Here is a 14,750-nt window from a genome sequence, read left to right as displayed (position 1 = left end):
TTATATACAGGACTCACTGAATCCTTTCAAGAACCGAATGAGGCAGTTGTTATTATTTTCACATTTTAGTGTTGAGGAAGTAGAAGCTAAGGGAGGTTAGGTGAGTAGTCCAACGTCACACAGCTAATACATGATGGAGCAGAATTTTCTAGTAAAGGAAGGCTGCTTGGGAGCATGCCACCCTGGCCTGGGAAGAGGCATTTATTGCAAATAGCAAGAAAGAGGGATAAAGGGGCACCTGGGTGGCTCAATCGGTTAAGCATCCGGCTCTTAATTTCAGCTCAGGTCATGATCTCATGGTTCATGAGTTCGAGCCCCAAGTCAGGCTCTGTGGCAGCAAAGCCGGGTTGGGATTCTCTCTCTCCCTCTCTCTCTGCCCCTTCCCTGCTCACTCTTTCTCTCTCAAAAATAAATAAACATTAAAAAAAAAAAAAGAGGGATACAGAGGCTTTCCTCCTCCAATGTTGGCATCTAATTATTGCCAAAAGAACTAACGTCTGCTCGAAATGTCATCTCTTTTGACGGTGAGGTGACCAAATACCAAACAACCAGGGAGAGGAGATGGGAGGACAGACAAGGTCATGGAAGAGAAGGCACAGGAGGGGCATCAGGATTCCTGCGGCCTAGACTGCCTCTACCCTGGGCTCTGAATGACCTTGAGCAGGACACCTCACTGCCAGGCCTGAGTGTGCCTATCTGTAAATGTGAGGCTCTGTTGGGATGTTTTAGGGACGGTGTAAGCATCGCAGAAAGGATGATTGGACTGAATGTTCTCCAGTGTCCCCACCGACCCAAGAATTGCCACGGGAGCCTAGACAGGGGTCATGCTTGCATTGTCTTGGTGGTTCCCACAACAGTGGGAAGAGAGTCACATGCACAGTAGGGTGCTGAGAACGTTTGCTGAATGAATGAATGATGAATGACACCATTTCTCACTAATGAAAGAACTTCCCAGTCCACCTTGGGTCTTACAGCAGCAAACATCATAAGGGAAAAGGAAAGAGAGGATAAGCATTTTGGACTATCATAAATCCACCCATAAATCAGGAATGACCACCTGATACATAGTTGTCAAAAGGCATCAATGGCCACCCCCAGGTTTGGGGGTGTATGGGGTAGAGGAAGACACTAGGGACCCCTAGTCTCTGCCTGGACCACCTCCTGTGGAACTAAAGAATTTCACCAGGAACAGAAAAGCTGGGATAAGGATGAGGAGGTGAAGATCTTTGCCTGTAGGAGTCTGTAGGGAGAGGGGATCTCTCTCCCCAGCCTTTGGGGATGGAGTGGAAGATGATCTCTGGGAAGGGAGATCAGTTCTATTTCAAGTCTCCTTGGACAAGACAATCTGTGTTTGGGGAGGAAGGATTTCTGTTCTTTGTTCTAGGTCATATCGTGACTTGGGGGGTCTGTGTTTGGAGCTGGGCTCTATGGGGAGGTTTTCTTGGCAGTGTCTTCTCCTCATAGTGCAGGGGAGTGGATTGCTCAGGTTAGGGGGTGGGCTTCTGTCTTGGCTTCTGGCAAGCAGGCTTTTGGGAGAATATAAGAGAGTACCTGGGGAGGGATCAAGGGAGCATCTCCGTCCAATGTGGCAGAGGTTCCTATCTGGAGAAGAGCTTCAGGGAGACCGGAAGGCACTGGCAGTGGGGGGTAGGGAGTAGGGGGGAAGCCTGTCTTGTCCAGGAAGCTCCAACTCGCTGGTCAAAGCCCTCAGGCCGCCCTACTTGTGCGCTGACGTGAGCTAATCCAGAAATACTACAGGGGTGGGGAGGGGGGAGTAGGGGGGTTGGGGGGAGAGACTGGGGTTCTCAGAGAGACAGAGCCTTGAGAGGGGGAGATTGGGGATCGCTTTCTTTTCCTTTCCTTCAGTTTCTCCCTCCCCCCACTCCCACCCCAGTCACAGCAGCTAGACCTCCTCCACCTAAGCCAGGTCGCCAAGCTGCTGTTTACTGCTCAGGAGTCGCCCCGGCGGGAGCCCAGCTGGGAACACACGCAGGGACCCTTACCGAGCTGTGGACCCTCACGGAGACACAGCTACAAAAGGGTTCACACAGGCAGAAACGCAGGCAAGCCAGTCGGCAACACTTATCCACACAATCCAGCACACAAGCTCTGCGCACGCACAGGCTGAAATGCGCACGAAACCACACATGTACAGAATAAACACAGTTACCAAATCTCACCCTCGGAGTCCTTTCAGATTCAGCCCGTAGCAGTATCTGATACAGTATCGGTCTTTGTCTCGGGGTCGCTCTCTGACTCGAGCACCCCACTCATCAGCAACGATCTAGGTTTTCACCGCCTCGGCGAGCGCACCGCGCACCTCTGCGCGCCGGGCCCGCGGCGAGCCCTTCTTCCCTCCGGGCCGGACACCGGCTGAGCCCCTGTGCGGCGAGTGCATTCGCAGACCCGCCAAGAGGCTGTCGAGAAAGGCCCTCACGAAGTCCTGCTCCTTCCAGACTCCTCAACGAAAAGAAAGTGAGAGCGGTTGGTGGCGGTTGGAGCGGATGGAGAGCGGCTGGTGGCGACCGAGCCGCAGAATCGCTTCCATCGCGGCGTCCCTGGACGGGTTGAGACAGCCCGGTGACCGAGGCCCGGCTGAGCATTCTTGAAACTGGACCAGGACGGACACTGTCTGCCTCCGAAGGGGGCTTGCGGCCAGGTTTCAGTGTGAGTAATTGGTACAGATAGACGCCCAGACGGCCGGCGCCGCCCGAGACAGGTAACTGCCCCGCTGCCTTTCTGGACGTCTAGACTGGTCCTTGGCCAGAAGATCTGGGGCCGAAAGCCTCCCAGGCTCTGGAGGGGGTAGTCGCCGCCGCGGGACCGCTAGAATCAGCAGGCTCCAGCCCCCTCCCTCCTTGCGGCGGCGAGGTGGGAAGGGCTAGGATCCGAGCTTAGCACCTCCCCCAGAAATGCAGCACTCCAGCCCCCCCACCGTGCCCTCCGAGCCCCCTCCCCGGTGCGCTCCCTGTCGGTGCCCTCCCGCGGGCGCCCTTCTCCGGCCCCCATTCAGTTCTCCCGAGTCCCTTCGCGACCCTGTTTCTTCTCGCTGCCCTCCTCCCCACGCACCCCCTGCCTCCGGGTGTTTCCCCTTCCCCAGCGCCCGCCCCCCGCCTGATTCCGAGGGGCGGGAGCGCATTGGGCTGCGCACGGGTGGGGGCACCGCGCCAGCCTCGCGTAGCTGCTCTGACGCCGCCGCCGCCGCCGCCGCCGCCGCCCTCCGCAGCCCAGCGCGCGCCCCGCGGCAGCTCCGCAGTGCACTCGCCGCCGCCGCTCCGCCAGCCCCGCCGCCCGCCCGCGGGGTGGGCTTCGAGCGAGCCTCAAACGCCAGCCGAAGGGGTCATGAGCCAGAGCGCCCTGGGACGCTGCGGGGAAAGCGAGCGAAGATAGCGGCCTCGCGCCCCCCTGGCCCTCGCCGCCTTGCCGCGCGTCCCCCGCGCCCCCAGCCCCTTGTGTCCTTTCCACGGACCCCGCCGCAGCCATGGCCACCCTTTTACGCAGCAAGCTGTCCAACGTGGCCACAACAGTGTCCAACAAGTCCCAGGCCAAGGTGAGCGGCATGTTCGCCAGGATGGGTTTTCAGGCGGCCACCGACGAGGAGGCGGTGGGTTTTGCTCACTGCGACGACCTCGACTTTGAGCACCGTCAGGGCCTGCAGATGGACATCCTGAAAACCGAGGGCGAGCCCTGCGGGGACGAGGGCGCCGAGCCGCCCGTCGAGGGAGACATCCATTACCAGCGCGGCGGAGGCGCGCCCCTGCCGCCCTCGGGCTCCAAGGACCAGGCTCTGGGGGCCGGTGGCGAGTTCGGGGGCCACGACAAACCCAAGATCACGGCGTGGGAGGCGGGCTGGAACGTGACCAACGCTATCCAGGTGAGCGCGGGATTCCCTGCTCTGCCTGCCCCCACCCTCCACCTCCTTTAGCTCAGAGAACCAGGCCCTACCCCCAGCTGAGTCCCCGGGGGATCTCGGGCCGAGAGACCCCCCTCCCCTCCTCAGGACGTCGCCTTCCCCCTTCCCACCCAGCCCTGCGGGGGGGATCTGCAACCCTACAAGCGGCGGCTCCCGCCCAGATCCGCGCTCCCTCCAGCGGCGCCAGCCGCTGGACAGCCGGGCTGCTGTTTGGTCCGAGGCACTTGCCCTGAGACCCTGCAAAAGGGAGGGAAACGGGAGGAGGGGGATCGGGGAGTGGTGAGGGAGAAGGAAAATCAGGATTGGAGGGAACGGTGTCTCCCGGGACTCCGGAATGGATTCACAGCTGCATGTTGGGGAGGAAAAGAGAAGGGGGAACTGCTGAGCTGGGAGTCTCCTGCTCTGACACCGGCACCGACACACAGGCTCACATTGCGCCTCCCGCACGAACAAACTCCCCGCACAGGTGCGCACGACATGCGTCTATATATAGACCACGGGGTTATCCTCAAACGCACCTTCATACGCCCCCACACAAGCACATACCTGGACATACCAAGCACACACACGAACCTATTTGAACATTCACAGGCACACAAGCGCAGACTCCTGCAAACAGGATTCAGCCCACTTTCTCAAGTGCAGCCCTACTGGGGACATACAGGTGTACCCAAACATAAGCACACATATTATGTGCCCACACAAGCACAAATGGCCCGTGGTACCTCAGTGCTTCTGCGCACAGACTCACCCCTTTCGCCCGAAATTCCGGCTACACCGCAAAGAGGCGACCAGCTTCTCCGCATGTGACCCTGGAGAAGCCGCCTCTAGATGCTCTGAACTGCCTCTACCCTCCAGGCCGGCCACCCCTTCAGGCTACTCGCAACGCCCCACTCCCCACCAGGAGGCGCCGGACTCTTCTGGGACCGGGTTTGGAATGCGCACAACGACCCCCGGAACTGGCGGAGGCGGGCAGGCCGCGGCACGCGGAGCGGAGGAGGCCTCAGCCCTAGGTGCCCCCGGGCCCTGTGGCTTGGTCCCCCTCGCGTCCCCGGAGCGCACGGTCGTTGGGACGCACAACGTGGGCCTCCCGGGAGCGGGAGGGCCGCGGCGGGTTTGCTCGGGGACCCGGGCTGAGCAGGGCCCTGCGCACTAAGTGGTCGGGCCCGAGGCGCCTCCCGCTCCCGGGCCCTGCGAGACGGCCGTGCGGAACCGGGGGCAGGAGACCGCGACCGCCTCCTTGCCACCCCCGCCTTCTCCAGGGGCGTCTTTGAAGGCTCCGTTCCATAGGCCCGGAGCGAGGCCAGGGTGGGAGCCGGGAGGACTGGAGGCCTCGGAAACCCTGGATTTCGTTAGCTTTTCTTCTCTTTGTGGATTCTAAACCTTCCTTCCACAGTCCGCCCGCCTGAGTCCACAGCTTGATTCCTGCTTGATTTAGCCTCTCAGTCACTGCTGGCGCTTCTCCTCCCCCCCACCCCGCCATTACCCTTCTGGCCTCTCCCCCCTAGAGCCTTCTGGCCACTCTCACATTTCCTCCGTTCTGGCCTCCCTCTGCTTCGCTCACCTGTAGCCCCTCTTCCGCCCTACCCCAGCTCTCTTCCCGGCCCCTGCTGTTATAAGGCTCCCTTCTCCAATCGGCCTTAGGCCCTCGTTAGCTTCCCTGTACCCCATTGGAGCCGCACCTAAAATCCCTCACCCCCTCTTCCTAGTGGCTCAGGCCCAGCTCTCTGCCTTTCTCGCCGCCCTTTTCTGGCCCTGACCCCTCCAGCCCCTTCTTATCTACTTCCAAAATATCTCCATATACCTTTTCCCTCCTTGTGGCTTGACCCCACGCTCAGCCTCCTCCCCACCTCCCGGCCCTTAGCGCACCTTTCCCTCTCAGTTCCGTCCTTGAACACCTCCCTCTCCATCTGACTCGACGCCCGGGCTTCCCCCGGTGAGGCCGCGGGACACCCCCATTGCAGCCGCCCGTTAACCTCCCTTCCCCGGGGCTGAAGCCCGGTTCTCACTCCGCGTAGCGCCCCCTCGCGGCCCCAGTTTTAAGCCACGCCTCTAGGCCCCCTCTGACGAGGCTGCTGCCGCTGAGCCCCGGCGTCTGGTTCCCTTTTCCGCTCCGCAGGGCATGTTCGTGCTGGGCCTGCCCTACGCCATCCTGCACGGCGGCTACCTAGGGTTGTTCCTCATCATCTTCGCCGCCGTGGTGTGCTGCTACACCGGCAAGATCCTCATCGCGTGCCTGTACGAGGAGAACGAGGACGGCGAGGTGGTGCGCGTGCGGGACTCGTACGTGGCCATCGCCAACGCGTGCTGCGCGCCGCGCTTCCCGACGCTGGGAGGCCGCGTGGTGAACGTGGCGCAGATCATCGAGCTGGTGATGACTTGCATCCTGTACGTGGTGGTCAGCGGCAACCTCATGTACAACAGCTTCCCGGGGCTGCCCGTGTCGCAGAAGTCCTGGGCCATTATCGCCACCGCCGTGCTGCTGCCCTGCGCCTTCCTTAAGAACCTCAAGGCGGTGTCCAAGTTCAGCCTGCTGTGCACTCTGGCCCACTTCGTCATCAACATCCTGGTCATCGCCTACTGCCTGTCACGGGCACGCGACTGGGCCTGGGAGAAGGTCAAGTTCTACATCGACGTCAAGAAGTTTCCCATCTCCATTGGCATCATCGTGTTCAGCTACACGTCCCAGATCTTCCTGCCTTCGCTGGAGGGCAACATGCAGCAGCCCAGCGAGTTCCACTGCATGATGAACTGGACTCACATCGCCGCCTGCGTGCTCAAGGGCCTCTTCGCGCTGGTCGCCTACCTCACCTGGGCCGACGAGACCAAGGAGGTCATCACGGATAACCTGCCCGGTTCCATCCGTGCCGTGGTCAACATCTTCCTGGTGGCCAAGGCGCTGTTGTCTTACCCGCTGCCCTTCTTCGCTGCTGTGGAGGTGCTGGAGAAGTCGCTCTTCCAGGAAGGCAGCCGCGCCTTCTTCCCGGCCTGCTACGGCGGCGACGGGCGCCTCAAATCGTGGGGGCTGACGCTGCGCTGTGCGCTGGTCGTCTTCACGCTGCTCATGGCCATCTACGTGCCGCACTTCGCGCTGCTCATGGGCCTCACCGGCAGTCTCACGGGCGCCGGCCTCTGCTTCCTGCTGCCCAGCCTCTTCCACCTGCGCCTGCTCTGGCGCAAGCTGCTGTGGCACCAAGTCTTCTTCGATGTCGCCATCTTCGTCATCGGTGGCATCTGCAGTGTGTCCGGCTTCGTGCACTCGCTTGAGGGCCTCATCGAGGCCTACCGAACCAACGCGGAGGACTAGGGCGGGAGGGCTCCCGCGCTCCCGCGCCCTTCCCACCCTCCCCACCCACCCCCACCAGCCCTGTGCGCCCTGCCGCCGCGCTTGGGAAGCCAAGCTTTAAACATCTCTGGTTCCTAGTTTCTGATTATTGGGGACGGGGGTGGGGTGGGGTGGGAGGGATAGGAATCCACAATCCATCGCGTCTGCGTTTCTGTTGTCCTTTCTTTCCCACAACACCCTAGTTTCTGGGGAGGCCGGGGGCGAATTTGTGGGCAGGGCTTTCTGTCCTTCCCGGAGGGCCCCCTACTCTTTGGTCCCTGTCACCGAGCGGGTGGGAAGGGGGGGAGAAGGGGCTCAGCTCGCAGGCGCAGAAACTTGACCTTGGGGGGACATTTCACAGCCATCCAGTGCTCGGAATCTGCAGCGTCCAGCCATTTCCAGCAAGAGCGCTTCCCATTCCAGAGACATTTCAACCCTGCAGAGGGAAAGGCTGGCCGGGAAATCCGTTTCGGGTGGGCGATTTCCTTCCACGAAGCGGAGAGGCGAGAAGCCAAGGCAGGGCCGGCTTGCCTGCCGGTTTTCAGGAATCCAAACTCATCTTGTGCAATTTATCAGGTCGTGGAACTGTTCTACTGTGCGTGTGGTGTGCTCGTGGTGAATAAGACGAAATGTATATCAGAAAAAAAAATCTATCTCTAATTTAGAGTGCGGTACATTAATTATATCCGTAAATAAAGAAGAAACAAAGGTGTGCGGGCTTCTTGTCGGTTCTGCATTTTTGCGCTCGCGGGGATCCCAAAGCGTTGGAGCGCCGGGAACGACTCTGGCCCGACCGGGTGAAGCAGGTGTGGATGGAAGAGCGCCTGTAGGAGAGCCTGGGGGGAGTGAGAAGCACTAAGAGGAGGCTCTCCAGGTGTTTGGGGGGAGGCAGGGGAAAGAGCCTGTGGGGCTTGCAGCAGTCTCAGTGTGGCCAGGGCCCTGCCGCCACCAAGATAAGATTTGTTCCGAATCCATCTGAGAGCATTCCAGAGACTCTCAACCTCCAAACCTGAAAGGAAAAAAAAAAGAAAAAAGACAATAAACAAAGGCATGCAGAAATTCACACTTGATTGTGGACTGTGAAGATACTATACAAAGGAAATCAGCCGCAGGTTGTGTATTTCCCAGGGCTCCCAGGGCCAGGGGCCAACCCGGCCTCCCAGGCATCTCTCACCCAAGAAATCCCCCCTCAAGTCCAAGCTGAGGTTTACACAGCCAGAGCGAAGAGATCTAGCTGTTTAGAATCAACAGCCTGAGCTATTTGGATCCCAGTCTCCCCTCTCCTTGAGCAGCCTGTTGGATTTTTTTTTTTTTTAATTACCTAGAGGGTCCAGTCCTTTGTGTGTGTGTGCAGATCCAACTGCGGGGTGCCAGTCCTGGGCATGGTTGCCGAGGGTCACAGTCAGAATTAGCATACGGGATCCAGGAATGCAGGAAGGCTGGGCCATTCCTGGGGTCCTCTCTCACTTTGAGAGTAGCCGGGCGGGAGGTTTTTTTGTCACCGCCACCAAGGCAGAGAGGACTAGTTTGGAACGAATTCTCTTGGTGTGATCTCTGCACCAGAAAGCACTGGGAGATTGCCTAAGAACAATGTCCATCCTCCCTGCCCTCAGCGACGGCTGTGGAGGCCTGTATGCGCATGTGTAGGAGATACAAAGATCTGCGTGTGGGGTGGACGGAAGTCTTGTGAGAGCCTTGATGAATATGTGTGTGTGTGTGCGTGTGTGCAGAGCATTGAGTGGGCGTGCCTGTGGTAGAGGTGACCTCGCACCATCCTGATTCTGCAGCTATGGAGCAGAACAGGGATGAGATCTGCCCTCTGCTGCCCGGGGTTCTGACTATTTAAACGGGCTATTTGGGATGTCCGCTGTCTCCTAATCCCCTTGACACTACTGTCGCACATTCAGGATCCAGAGCTGAGCAGAGGATCCTGTTTGCTAAGCTCTCTGATGTCTCTCAGTCCCGAAGCTGACCACCCCTCCCTTCCCTACCCGCCACTTCTCAGTGGGTCCACAGACCCTGGGTCGCAGGGAGGTGTGCAGTCTTCAGAAAAAGCCCGGGCTGCTGCAGTGGATGGGAAGGTGGGAGCGTCAGGCTGCACCAGCTCCATCCTTCCCGTCTTTAGAAGGACAAATGAGACAGCAGGCAGGTTCTGGACAGTGGCTGCCACCTCCGCGGACTTGCCTAGATCCACTCCCTTGCATCCTGCTCCGGGCTTTGTGCTCAGCTTGCAGGAGCCTGGGTTGCCCCCTCCCCCACAGCGAGTCCAGAGGGTGAGGGTCAGGAGACCCAGCCTTCTAGGCTCCCCAGAAGAAACCCTGCACCCTCGTGGGTAGGACATGCATTCCAGACTCGCATTCAGGCAACTGGAAGAAATAGGGAGCCTGCGTAGCTGAGGCCCATCTCCGAACTCCTGCCGCCAACACCAAAGTGTGTGGGTAGAAGTTCAGAGGAAGCATTCCGATTTTGCTTTGGGTACGAGTCCGAGGGAGCGGATAGGCCCGGTCAGATTCATCAGGGGGTCGAACTGAAGAGGAGAGGCGGAATCCACCTCCGGGTCCCAGGGTGCCCATCATTTCCCAGCACAGATCCAGATAAGCGGTCCCTTCCAGCGGCAGCCTTGCGACGGTGTTATTGGCGTACCTGGCTCAAGGCTTGGGAACCAAGACACTTGTCCCCGGAGGAACCCAGGAGTCGCCGCCTGCTCCCCAGCGGTGTCCTACCTCGCCCCCCAGTGGTGAGAGCGCAAGCTGCCGGCCCTCAAAGAAGGCTCTCCACCGTTAGATTTTGGGTAATCTCTTTCCTGCATACCCCAGATTTCTAACTGCTTCTTCCCACCCTGCCATCCCCCGCCCTGCCCCATTGATAATCACTGCTTACCTCTAGTGCTTTATTTTCAGGTCCTTCGTATTTCAAAAGTGGGCTTTTGATCGTTTTCCCCTCAAACAGAAGGAGGAGAAGGAGGCTATGTTGTCCAAGTGTTTCATTGAATGACATGTCCTGCCCCAGGGACTGATCTGTTCCCTTTATCCATTTGGATGGACGGAGGGAGCCAAATAGGCTCGTAGGGACCAGTCAGGAAGTTGAGAAGGATCCTCGACTTTCTGTTGGTGGGGATGAAAGATCTCAAGGGCAAGGGCCAGAGAGAGGCTGCAGTCAAGGAGGGGGCAGATCAGCTAGAGGGCTTAGCCGTCACTGCCAGTGAAGGTGTGGTGGGAAACCCAGGCCTGGACGTGCAGGGATTCAGGAGGTGGAGCTGGTTTGACCCCAGAGAACCAACCTTGGGTGTTTTTCCCACGGCTTTTATTTATTTATTTTTCTTCCTCTTCAAAGAACACTTGCGAGCTTACAGAAAAGGTGAAAGAATTCTACACTGACAGTGCATACGCCCGCCACCTAGACTGAACAATCGACAGTTTTACAGTGTTGGATTATCTACCCTATAGCTATCCATCTATCCAGGTAGCGATCCACCTTTTTAAAAAGTGTCCTTCCAAGTTGCAGCCGTCAGCGTATTTCCCTGTTATGGAAGCATGCAGGATCGGTACCAGTGACATTCAGATAGCACAGGACCAGTGGCAGTGCTATCTCTGCTCAGCCATCCCGAGTCCAAAGCAAAAGCAAAATATCAGCGATAAGGATCCTGTCTTGATTTCACATTTTATTATTTTGTTCATGTTATTTTGAACATTATGGTGCAGGCTTAAATCTTGATATTGATTTATTATGTATTTGTGTGTGTGTGTGTGTGTGTGTGTGTGTGTGTGTGTGTGTTGGCTCCATGCCCAATGTGAGGCTTGAGCTCAAGACGCCGAGATTGAGGGTCACATGCTCTACTGACTAAGCCAGCCAGGTGCCCCTGAATTTTGATCTTTAAAATAGTGCATCAAGGGGTGCCTGGGTGGCTCAGTCGATCGAGCCTCCAATCCTTGATGTCGGCTCAGGTCATGATCTCATGCTTTGTGAGATCGAGCCCTGCGTGGAACTTTGTGCTGACGGCATGGAGCCTGCTTGTGATTCTCTCTCTCCCACTGTCTCTTGTCCCTCACCAGCTCACCCATGCATGCGCTCTCTCTAAATAAATAAACATTAAAAAATAAAAAAAAAATCGTGCATCAAATATCTCATTGAATTTTTTTGCACCGTCTTAAACTTTGCTCTCTGAGCAAATGCTTCATTTGCTCATGCTCATCCCAGTCCTAAGTGTGAGGTAGGGCTTGGGAGAGGAGCTCTACTTCCTTCCTAGAGGTTTGGAGTGAATCTGTTCAAGAGCCTGGCTATGACTCATCCCACAGTGATGCTGTGGGTACCATCTCTGCCAGTTGTGGGGTCGAAGAGGGGCCAGGAGGGGAGAGACCTCTAGCCACAAACGCCCAGCAGGGTGGTCCAGCAGCATTAAGGGTCAAGTTCTGGAAGGGGATGGGGAGGGGAGGAGCTTTATGCCGGCAGCTCCAAATAACACTCTGTGGGTGGGATGGAAACAGGGTGTACAGATTAATTGTTAAGGTAAGGTCAGGATGGGCCCTTCATTCAATATGACTGGTGTCCTTACAAGAAGAGGAAAAGGGATACACACACAGGGAGAATTCCATGTGACAGTGGAGGCGGAGAGTGGAGTGATGTGTGTACAAGGCAAGGACTACAAGCGACACCCAAATATAAGATAAAGGCGTGGAACGAATTCTTCCTTAAAGCCGTCAGAAAGAGCATGGCTCTGTCCACACCTTCTTTGGGACTTCTGGCATCCAGAACTACGAGAGAATAAATCTCTTCTGTTTTCAGCCATTCCTAGTGGTACTTTATTATGCCAACCCTAGGAAATGAATACAGTAGGCTTCTGATCTATTTTCTTCTAGTCATTTCTACGGGCAAATAATTACCACCATAGATTTTGTCTAGTGCTGTGTTGTACAACAGAGTAGCCACCAGCTACACGGGGCTATTTAAATGCAAATGTAAATTTAAATCAAATTAAAAATCAGCTCCTCAGTTGCACTACTCACATGTGGCTCATGCATTAGACATTGCAGACTGTAGAACATTTCCATCATGGCAGAAAGTACTATTGGATAGCATTAGTCTAGTGTGTCCATTTTCTCCTGCAGTAATGCTGCGTGGCAACCCAGAATTTCAGTGGAGAACAAACATTTTGTTGCTGTTCATGGATCCACGGGGCAGCCCAACTGTAGATTATGGGTCAGCTTGGACTTGGCTCTAGGCTGCAGCTTGGGTTTGGGTCTGCTCCGTGTATTTTCCATCCTCTTCACACTCCGGGCATGTTCTTCTTATGACTAACAGCAGGAGTGCAAAGAGGGCAGTCTAAACCACAAGGCACACTTAAAGCCTCTGCTCAGATCACATTTGTTTAGCGCTGGCTGAAAGCAAGCCATGTGGCCAAGCCCAGTATCAATGTTTATAGTAAGAGGCCCTACAAAGTTACATGGCAGGTGGTATGGATTATAATCTTATTATATGGGAGTGGAGAACCAGAAACAAGAATCCAGTCTACCTTACTTATACACAGTGCTTTTTTTTCCCCCTGAAAAAGTAATACACTCACATGGCTTAAAATGTTTTAAAGTATGCTGTGAACATTTTCCCCATACCTGACCCTCCCACCTTGGCTCCTCTCTTTATAAGTATATTCTTATATTAGTTTCTTGTCTATCTGTATGAAAATACAAGCAAATCCATATATATTTATCCCCACCCTTTCTTCAAGGTAGTTTACTATACACTGTGCTGCTTTGACTTACTTCTTTTAAAAATAAATCTTGAAGTTTTTCCCATGTTAGTATACATAAATGTAGCTCTTTTTTTTTAATTTTTTTAAACATTTATTTATTTTTGAGACAGAGAGAGCATAAACAGAGGAGGGGCAGAGAGAGAGGGAGACACAGAATCTGAAATGGGCCCCAGGCTCTGAGCTGTCAGCACAGAGCCTGCCGCGGGGCTTGAACTCACGAACCGTGAGATCATGACCTGAGCTGAAGTCGGATGCTTAACCGACTGAGCCACCCAGGTGCCCCATAAATGTAGCTCTTGAACTTACATTCACTTATATTTACTGTTCTCTGTGTTCTGCTTATCCCTGCTTTCTCAGTTTAATGACTGATGAGATACTTTCAGATACTTTCAGATGAGATAATGGGTTTGCTTTGGAAGGCAACACCCTTAATCTGACTTTGCCACTAGGCTGGGTCTCAGTTTGGCCTAGAAGAGTTCACAGAGATTTTGAGAAAAGTTTAAGGTTTCATCTCTTGCTGAAAATGTTACCATTAAAAAAATTTTTTTTAATGTTTATTTATTTTTGAGAGAGAGAGAGAGAGAGAGAGAGAGAGAGAGAGAGAGAGAGAGAAAGGGGACAGAGGATCCAAAGTGGGCTCTGCACTGACAGCAGTGAGCCCCATGCGGGGCTCAAATTCACAAACTGTGAGATTAGACCTGAGCCAAATTTGGACACTCAACCAACTGAGCCACCCAGGTGCCCCAAAACGTTACCATCTTTTATAACTAACTTGCTTTTTTCTCTCAAAGTTGCGGGTTCCAGACCTGAAAGCGTACAGTCAAGGGATGTGCTTTTAAACCTTTTTATACCCCTACCTGGGAGAAATGGGGCAAGGGAGAGCTTGCCCAATCCTTTTAGAGCTAAACTGGAAGGGAAGTGTCACATCACCTCCACTCCCACCCCCACTGGCCAGAATTTGGTCATAAAATCATACTAGATGAAATTTTGAGGGAGTTATACCACTAAAAGGAAGAGAGAATGTATATATTGAGAATCAATTAGTCCTTTTCTCAGTCTTCGAGGTCTCAGTGAGAGGGCTGTGGGAGTTAGTAAATAATAAATAATTGAATTATTTAATAATGAATCTATTAAAAGACTTCACATTGTATTACAAAAGACTACACACAGGAAAGTGCACAAATCGTAAGTGGACAGTTTGATGAATTTTCACAAACTGAAAGTGTGTACGTAGCGAGCTCCCTGGTCAAGAAATTGAACACTGTCAATACCCTAGAGTTTGTTTCCCTGACGGCTGGGCTAAGGGCTTCGTAACTCTGTGGAGGCGGAGCCAAGGGCGATTGAAGGTGAGTTACCCGGGAAATGGGGGTGTGACTAAGAGAAAAGGCGGGGCCTGAAGTAGTTTAGGGACAGGTTCTGGAGGCCCGGAAGGGGCGGGGCCTGGTGGCGTTACGCATCCGGGGCGGGGCTAACTGTCCGGCATCCCGGCTGGAGCGAAGGGGCGTGGCCAGATCGGATGTTGGGGGCGAGGTTAAGCAAAGGCGGGACTTCGAGGCCAGGATGGGCGAGGCCTAGCGATCCCAAAGGCCGCCCGGGTCGCTAGGGGCGAGTCAGGGGAAGACTGGCGGGGTTTCGTGAGGGGAGGAAGCTTGGGAGCAATCGTCACATACGGGGCGGAGTCTCGTGTCGTCTGGGTGGGCTTTGCGGTGAGGGGCGGGGCTTCGCGTCGTTTGGGCGGACGTTGCGGCAAGGGGCGGGCACAGCGC

At 55.4% G+C, this 14,750-nt stretch overlaps 1 protein-coding gene across 1 annotated transcript; it reads left to right on the top strand.

Moving 5' to 3' along the window:
• Nucleotides 1–3,425: 3,425 nt before the first annotated feature.
• SLC32A1 (solute carrier family 32 member 1) lies at nucleotides 3,426–7,285 on the top strand. Its single transcript, XM_030309608.1, has 2 exons — nucleotides 3,426–3,874; nucleotides 6,033–7,285. Exons 1-2 carry the CDS (start codon nucleotides 3,482–3,484, stop codon nucleotides 7,218–7,220), a joined length of 1,581 nt encoding a protein of 526 aa, XP_030165468.1. The 5' UTR covers nucleotides 3,426–3,481; the 3' UTR covers nucleotides 7,221–7,285.
• The last annotated feature ends 7,465 nt before the right edge of the window (nucleotides 7,286–14,750 follow it).

This window comes from Lynx canadensis, chromosome A3 (assembly GCF_007474595.2).
Source record: "Lynx canadensis isolate LIC74 chromosome A3, mLynCan4.pri.v2, whole genome shotgun sequence".
Taxonomy (NCBI): domain Eukaryota; kingdom Metazoa; phylum Chordata; class Mammalia; order Carnivora; family Felidae; genus Lynx; species Lynx canadensis.
Note: the sequence above shows the minus strand (reverse complement) of the source record. Positions and strands in the feature narration are given on the sequence as shown.

Coding starts and splice junctions, on each gene's coding strand:
- SLC32A1 (XM_030309608.1), top strand. CDS start 3,482: ATGGCCACCCTTTTACGCAGCAAGCTGTCCAACGTGGCCACAACAGTG. Junction 3,875..6,032: donor ACGTGACCAACGCTATCCAG/GTGAGCGCGGGA, acceptor TCCGCTCCGCAG/GGCATGTTCGTGCTGGGCCT.